Source organism: Oxyura jamaicensis, chromosome 5, assembly GCF_011077185.1.
Source record: "Oxyura jamaicensis isolate SHBP4307 breed ruddy duck chromosome 5, BPBGC_Ojam_1.0, whole genome shotgun sequence".
NCBI classification, from domain to species: Eukaryota; Metazoa; Chordata; class Aves; order Anseriformes; family Anatidae; genus Oxyura; species Oxyura jamaicensis.
In genome coordinates, this window is record NC_048897.1 from 21,423,320 (window position 1) to 21,431,238 (window position 7,919).

Genomic DNA, 7,919 nt, shown 5'->3' on the forward strand with positions numbered 1-7,919 from the left:
GATGCCTGTACAGAGGGCATCTAAGCCCCAAGCTGAGATCCTGAAAATCTGTGCTGTAGTACTGCTAATCCCTGAAGAAGCTTATTTTCTTGGTTGCGATAGTCCATGACCTTAACTTTACTCAGGATCTCTGACAGTTCGACTTCTGCACGTGCACAGAAACACCTCATTTTTTGCAGGGGTTAGCCGCTCAGCAGCTGGCTCACGCCTGACCCTGGTCAAGATCCAGAATCTAGAAGTTCCTCTACCCACCTCCCCTGAGGGTCTGGATCTGGTAGGCAATCTCAGAGCATGCATAACACACTCCAGCAGGATTAGCTGATCTCTTCAGATAAATAGGGCCATTTACTGCAGAATGTGATCTTATTTTAGGGGACTGAGATCTGTGGCTCCTTACTTGGCCTGGGATGAGGATGGTTTACAGAGGAAGGTACCTCGTTGTGTTTACTGTGTCAGGATGCAGCTGCAATAGAAGTGCAGCAGTCTAAAACTCACTGCCATTCACATCACATTCATGTCCTGATTTTTGTTCAGCCCCTTATAAAGATAAAACCACTTGTAGCATTTGGGTCTTGGATAGCTTTCAGATGTCAGCTTTCCAAGTATGTAGGAAGAAAAGAAGGGGATTGTTCAAATCTTCATTCTTCTTCCTTTTTCCCTTTCTCTCTTTTTTGCAATTAGAGATAACTCTGTGTGTTTTATCTCACTGTTTTAGAGAATGAGCTAATGTTTACAGTGAGAGGATCATTTGAAGAAACCCAGAGAGTTTCACTGGGCTGTGGCTCCTGCTCCCTTATCCCAGATCCCACTTTCTTCCACTATGCCAAATACAAGCAGCCCTCACTGGATGTCACACTCACAAAGAAGAGGAGACTTCCCAGCTTTGTACGTTACCTCTGAACATGGTAGTCAACACAGACAGTGCTGTAAACTGAACTTTATGTGTGAGTAGGCAGCAAGAGAAGAATGTTTCTGTCTTAACCAAAAGGACCTCCGTGCTCCTTTTCAGTGTGCTTGTGTGTCATGCGGAGCAAGGAGGAGCAGAAGAAGCATCCCCCTGACTCTCCCTCTGAAGTCTCTCCCCTCCGAGCGGGAAGTAGTCGGTGAGGTATGTCTGCTGGTCATTGGGGCTCCCTCACAAACTTCCAAGAATGGTTGCTGGTTCCATAGGTGAAGAAACTGAAGACCACCTCTCTGATACAGAATCAGTTGTTTTCTAACCACCCTTGTAGATAGTGTGATGCACAATGAAGTAAGTTGTTTGGAGCAAAATGAAATACAAAATCCAGGAGAGAAGGAGGAAGAAAAATGCCTGAGCTGCTGTTCACCCTCCTTGTATGGTTCATGTTCTTACCCAGGCTGAGGTCACTGGGTGCCACTGGGACTGGGGGGCTTAGCCCCCCAGGAGGCAAACCAAACAGCCTGCTCAGCCATGCTTTTATGATGCGCAGCCTCTTGAGTTTCTCCTTGTATCTCACATTGTTTTGTGAAACATTGCAGTTTCTAGACCAGTGTTTAATGGTGGAACCTTTCAAGGAGGTGTACTGCTGCAGCTCTTCTCTTATTTGTGTAGTTAAGCTTACTGAAGTTTGGAGCTTTGTAAATGTAATGATGACCTAAAAGAACTATGTCTCATTCTGATCGGGGAAATCAGACTGTTTTAAACAAAATATTAATCTTCGTTACTTTTCTTTTCTGATTTTCAGCACAGAAAATTTGATTTCCACTTCAAGCTGAAAAAATGGTAAGATATTATTTGTCTTTATAGATTCATAGAATCATTTAGGTCAGAAAAGACCTGTGAGATTGAGTCTAATCATCACATAATACTACCAAGTCCACAACTAAGTCATGTCCCTTTGCATTTGGAAAGTTGTCAGTCAAATTCCAATCCTTTTGTTACTGCCACCTGTGCCTTGAATGCTGTCTTGTTTTCATTTCAGACTATGTAATAAAACAGACCTAGTACACAATACAGAGATTTTCAGGCCCTGTAATTTCATGTAATGGGACTACACATGTGAATAAAAGATTTTATCAGGAACACGCAATTCTTCTGTTGATGTCTTACTGTAATCCAAATTATTCACTAAGGCACTCACTGAAACCTCTAGAAATTATTTCCAAATGCCAATTTGCAAGAAAAGCAGCATTTCAAATCTAATCAAAAGAAATCACTTCTGTTCCCTAAGCACAGACCAAGCAACTAGAAGACCAAAGCCGGAGTACCTGGTGACCCTAGGATATTAAAAAATTGACACAATAAATGTAACCACATATATTCATCTATTCAAAGAGATAAATGCAAATTAACTCAATCAAATGATTGCTTATTTTTAAACAAAGAAAATGTGTTATGTATGTTTAAAGCCTTAGTAAACTTCAGAGGATGAATGCGTTGTGTTTTCTAGAAGCTTCTTTTTTCTTGCAAAATCAGGTGCATCTTCTATCATGCTATTTTCAGCATATATTCTATGAGACAAACATACAGTTTACAGTTGTCTTTTAAAGGTGTCTCCCCTACCCCACCTATGAAAGATTTTCATAGCAGCTTCCAAACTCTTACTGTAGTACTTACAAATACTCATAAATGACTTTAAACACCCCCAGGAAAAATGAACTTGAAAGTCCGTGGCTTCAGTCCTTGTTTCCTAGGCATCAGTGGATGTTTGCACAATTTTGAAAGTGCGTTTGAAAGCCACCTTTAAAATACTGCCCTCTTCAGGCTTTTGGCTTCATGTCTGAAATGGAGCAATTTTATTAGTTGCAGCTGTATCTAAATTCAGGCACCTTCTGTAAGGAGTGGTGGGGAATCCTCCTCAGTCCAAAGGAAGATCTACTGTTGTTCTCTAAGAACAAACTCAAACATTTCATCCTTTCCTATTCTGCTTTGTATAGCTGTGATGGTGAAGCATGTCTATTTATGAAGTAGAAGCAATTCAATTACTGAATTAGACTATAAGCATGATATGAGATACCAGATGCTGTGTTCCAGCCAGGAAGACTTAGATGTACGCCTGGGCTTTGACCTGTGTGCACAGGAACAGGATTTCATTTGCAAAAGGAAGAAGGTTGTTGCAGCAGCTCTGAAGGACATTCTTCAGTTGGAGGAGGACTTGCAGGATGATGAGGTAGATGACTTCTCCACAGCTGGGTGTCAAATTGTAGCATTTGTGTTCAATTTTCACTGTTTCCAGGAGATCAGGAAGTTTGTTATGCAAGCGATAGCTGGCTTTGTTATTCTAGAGGAGAAATGAATACTCGTTGGCAAGATCAATAAAAAACATGTAGCCTTGTTCCTACAGGATTCATCTTTGCATTGAATAGCAGTGTGCAGAATGATGCAGAGGTGGGCTAAGTGCTTTCAGGATTGAAGCCAAACCTTTTAGGATTCACAATCATCTCTGCCAGACCTAACCCATTGATTCAGCAGTTCTCCTCCTCACAATTCAAACTGGGTTTTGTATTGTTATGCATTTTGTGCTGGCATTTAGGTTCCTGTTGTGTGAGCAGAGCATGCTGCTAGTCTAACTTTAACATCCGCTGCAGCTAGAGAATAGTCTTACTTGATAAATGGGAGTGATAGCAGAGTGCCTAAGGGAGGGAAAAATCAGGCTTCTCTTTCTCTTCTTTAATGATAGCCCCAAAACTGTGTTGTGAAGCCTGAACTCAGATGCAGAGATGGCAAGTTTTCCTTGTTTTGCCCCAAACCAAGCTCAGCAATTTTTTTGCACAGCTGGACCTTTCACACACAAGACATCGCTTTTAAATGCCAGCACCAAGCTGACATTTCCTTCCCCTCAGATTTAGAGGCACACATACTTCCCTGCAGAATCACCCTCCCAGAGTCTCCTGATTTGAAATGAGATGTGAACTCACCCCAGTGCATGGTGTCTGTCTTTACTGTTAATTGAGCTAATTCATATTTAAAGATTAAATTTCCCCTAAGACTACCAGACCTTGGATTTCTGCATCATCACAGGAAAAAAAAAAAAAAAAAAAAAAAAAAAAAAAAAAAAGTATTTACAACTCAATTGTATACCTAGTATTTTGTGTACATACATGGTAGGAAGAGTGAATATGGCTCCTCTCTCCCTCAAGAAGTTATAAAAGGGGATGGGGTTGCCAGCTTCTTGCCCCATATGGTCTGAATTGGTCTGTGCTCACTTAAACCCCCCAGTCATAATACATCTAGTACATATATATGTACTAATACATATGGTCTGTGAAATACTTATGCAATAGTAGGAATTAACTTTAGCAAACTTCAGTAACAGAGAGATTATTACTATTAACACAAACTGTGAGACAACAACCTTGTTTTCTGGTCTATTGTATTTGGTAAAAAATCTAGTTCAGATGGCAGGAGGGACTATTTTGTGCTCATCTGTGCTATTGGTTTTACAACAGAGCACTGAAATTTTGATGTCTGAGATGATGGATTTCATGTCCTGTTGCACAAGACAATCACAGAATGGTTTAGGGTGGCAGGGACCTCTGGAGGCCATCTGGTCCAACCCCTTTACTCAAGCAGAGACAGGTTGCCCAGGAGCACATCCAGGCAGTTTTTGAAGGTCACCAATGATGGAGACTCCACAACCTTTCTGGGCATCTCTTACACCATCTATGCCCCATTATAAATTCAAGCTCTTGCTTGTCCCTGCAGACCAGCAGCACGCAGCATCCTTATTATTTTATCAGTTTTGTAATGCTCTCTTTTCTAATTACTGACATCTATCTCCTTTCCCCCACCACCTCATTAAATGCATGTGTTTTGGGATTGAACAGGTACCTTTGGTGGCAATCATGACCACGGGTGGTGGAACCAGAGCTCTGACAGCCATGTACGCTCACCTTCTGAGTGTGCAGGAACTCAATGTCTTGGACTGTGTCTCATATATCACCGGTTTATCTGGCACAACATGGTAAGGCCAACATTTGCGAAGTTTTCATAGGAGTTTTCTATACACGTTGTCGAGAAGTGATCCAAAGAGTTAGAGTGGTGAGCTGTTAGTTGGAGCCTTGTTAAATATCTAGTGCTTATTACCTGCAAAATCAGAAGCCATCATTGTTCGTAATATTTTTGGCCAGTATCAAGAAAGGGCTTTCATTTTACTGCTGTGATTTTTTCCTCATTTCCTTCATTGGGTATTTGCTAGCATCTGGAATTAAAGCAGTCCTGATTAAAGATGTGGATGGTACCACACAAGTGTGATTTGTGATGTAAATCAAGGCATCATACAAAACCCTCCACAACTTTCCAAAGCTCAGCTTCAGAATTCACGCTTTTCCTTCTGTTTCTTTATTTTTTTAGGACCATGGCAAACTTATATGAGGATCCTGACTGGTCCCAAAAGGACCTTAAGGGAACACTCAGTGATGTCCGAAGACATGTGCTTAAAAATAAGTTCTTTACGTGTTTTGCCCCGGATCGTCTGAAATACTACTTGAAAGAGTTGTGCCAGCGGAAACAGGAAGGACATCAGATAAGTTTCACAGACCTATGGGGACTCATCATTGAAACTATGTTTCACGAAAAGGTACAAGAAAAGTGCTTTTCTCTTCAGGTTTGCATATTTAGAGAATATATCAGCAAGAGCAGACTGTAAATCATGATGTGTTTGAGGTTGGAATGGACCTCTTGGGGTCATCTGGTCCAACACCTCTGCTTGAGCAGGGTCAGCTATAGAGCAAGTTGCCCAGGACTTTGTTGAGTCAAATTTTGAATATCTGCCTAGGTGGAGACTCCAAAACACCGTCAGGCAATGCATGCCAGTGCCTGACCACCCTTACAGAAAAGGAGGGGGAGGTTGGTTGTTTTTCAGATAAGTGCAAAAAGTATGTGCTTCGAGAGTGTCATTCTTTGTGTTTGCTGACTGTATTACATAAACCTTAACATCACACCTGGAACATATAGGGTGACAATAAAGACAAATAATGGAAAACTTCTAGTATGAACAACTTTGAAGTGAATTCGCATGTAAATATTTAGATGAAAATCCTGCTGTTCTTGTTAAAAAGCACTATATGGTGTGACAAGGCAAAGAAAAATTGCAAATGAAAATTAAAGAAAGTATATGAGTCATTAGTGGTATTGCTTCACCCTGTAACCATTTCCACCAAAAGGCAAAATACTGATTTAGTCAGTATTTATATTTCCTTCCTGTTTATACATTGGAAAATACTCCCACAGTATTATGAATAACCTCATCGTATTCAAATTTCAACCACATAGCACAGCGGCAGAGACCTCGTAGAGGTGGGTTCAGCAAGGACAGTGAGTGCCCCTGCAGTGCCACAGTCCTGCCTCCTGGACTGGCATCACCTGAGGGAAGACGTTGATGGCACAGTCATCCCTCCGAGGGCTGTTCCAGCAAGGGGAGAGCACCTGCAGCTCTTGCAAGAGCCCCTTTCAGGAGGAGCTGAGGTCAACTCCTTCTCAAGCCTTGGCACCACTCTCAAACCATCCTGCTTTTTCTACCCTCTCTATCCATGTGCAATGCTCCACAGCAGAATCAGTAAGGGTCAAGCTATGCTGAACATTAACTCTGACTGAGCTTTGGCTCTGTCAGAGGTCTGAGGAAAAGAGGGTTTTCTGGGCTGAAAGGGCAGAGATTACTCTTTCTGAATGAAATAGTCCATGCCAAGAATGCTTTTCAAATATTTCCTTTTTTTTTTTTTCTGGAAAAAAAAAATAACATGAATAACTATTTTCTACCTACTGCTGAAATATCATATTTTTTTCAGCATATGAACTTAGAGTATTCATATCACAGAATCACAGAATAGTCTAGGTTGGAAGAGATCTCCAAGATCACCGAGTCCAACCTCTGACCTAACACTAACAAGTCCTCCACTAAACCAATATCCCTAAGCTCTACATCTAAACATCTTTTAAAGACCTCCAGGGATGGTGACTCAACCACTTCCCTGGGCAGCCTATTCCAGTGACTAACAACCCGTTCAGTAAAGAAGTTCTTCCTAATATCCAACCTAAAGCTCCCCTGGTGCAACTTTAGCCCATTCCCCTCATCCTGTCACCAGGCACGTGGGAGAATAGACCAACCCCCACCTCGCTACAGCCTCCCTTCAGGTACCTGTAGAGTGCAATAAGGTCACCCCTGAGCCTCCTCTTCTCCAGGCTAAACAGTCCCATCTCCCTCAGCTGCTCCTCATAAGACTTGTTCTCCAGACACTTCACCAGCTTCGTTGCCCTTCTCTGGACTCGAAATATCACATGGACTATTTGTGTGCAGTAGTACTGAGGCAGAGGAGGGTCAGAGATAGGGATCACAGCACCTCTCTGAATTAAACTGGTGGGGAACATCCTAGTTAGAGTCTGGTATGCTCTTCTTTGTCAGAGCCCAGGCTTAGGTGAGGTGGGAGGCTCTTTGTGTCATCTGACTGTCCTCAGCTACTGTCCTTCTTCAAAACAGGAGGACTCCCATAAGCTCACAGATCAGCAGCAGGCAGTAAATCAGGGTCAGAATCCCCTGCCCATCTACCTCTCCCTCAATGTGAAGGATAACATCAGCGACCAGGACTTTAGAGGTAATAATACTCCTGAATTGCATTTAACTTTTAATCTCAGTAGGGTTCCATTTTGGACTAGGTAAACAAATTGATTCAATACGCAAATCTTCTAAAGGGCCAATCCACCTAAGAGTAGATTTTTATAGTTAAATTTCTGAAGGCCTTAGTATATCTATCTGTATACAGGATCAAAACCAGGATGATGGAGGATATTAATATGAAATTACCTGCTAAGCATTTCTGTAGAAAGTGTCAGAAATCTAAACTTTGCAGACACATTTAGATGTAGGGGGACAATTCACTCTTCATATCCAACACTGTGAAATGGAGAGTAAATAAAATGACTGTTTCAAAGTATGTTAGTTCAGAAACCAGTCTGTCTTAAA

General features: G+C 41.7%; 1 protein-coding gene across 5 annotated transcripts in view; it reads left to right on the plus strand.

The window, feature by feature from the left end:
* LOC118167911 (cytosolic phospholipase A2 epsilon-like) overlaps positions 1-7,919 on the plus strand; it is a 37,313-nt gene that overhangs the window by 20,459 nt on the left and 8,935 nt on the right. For all 5 annotated transcript variants that reach the window (XM_035327861.1, XM_035327863.1, XM_035327862.1 and 2 more), the window contains 7 exons: positions 716-885; positions 1,010-1,108; positions 1,707-1,744; positions 2,996-3,131; positions 4,789-4,925; positions 5,315-5,540; positions 7,437-7,551. In XM_035327861.1, coding sequence (XP_035183752.1) covers positions 716-885; positions 1,010-1,108; positions 1,707-1,744; positions 2,996-3,131; positions 4,789-4,925; positions 5,315-5,540; positions 7,437-7,551 — 921 coding nt within the window. The remainder of the gene's footprint in view (positions 1-715; positions 886-1,009; positions 1,109-1,706; positions 1,745-2,995; positions 3,132-4,788; positions 4,926-5,314; positions 5,541-7,436; positions 7,552-7,919) is intronic.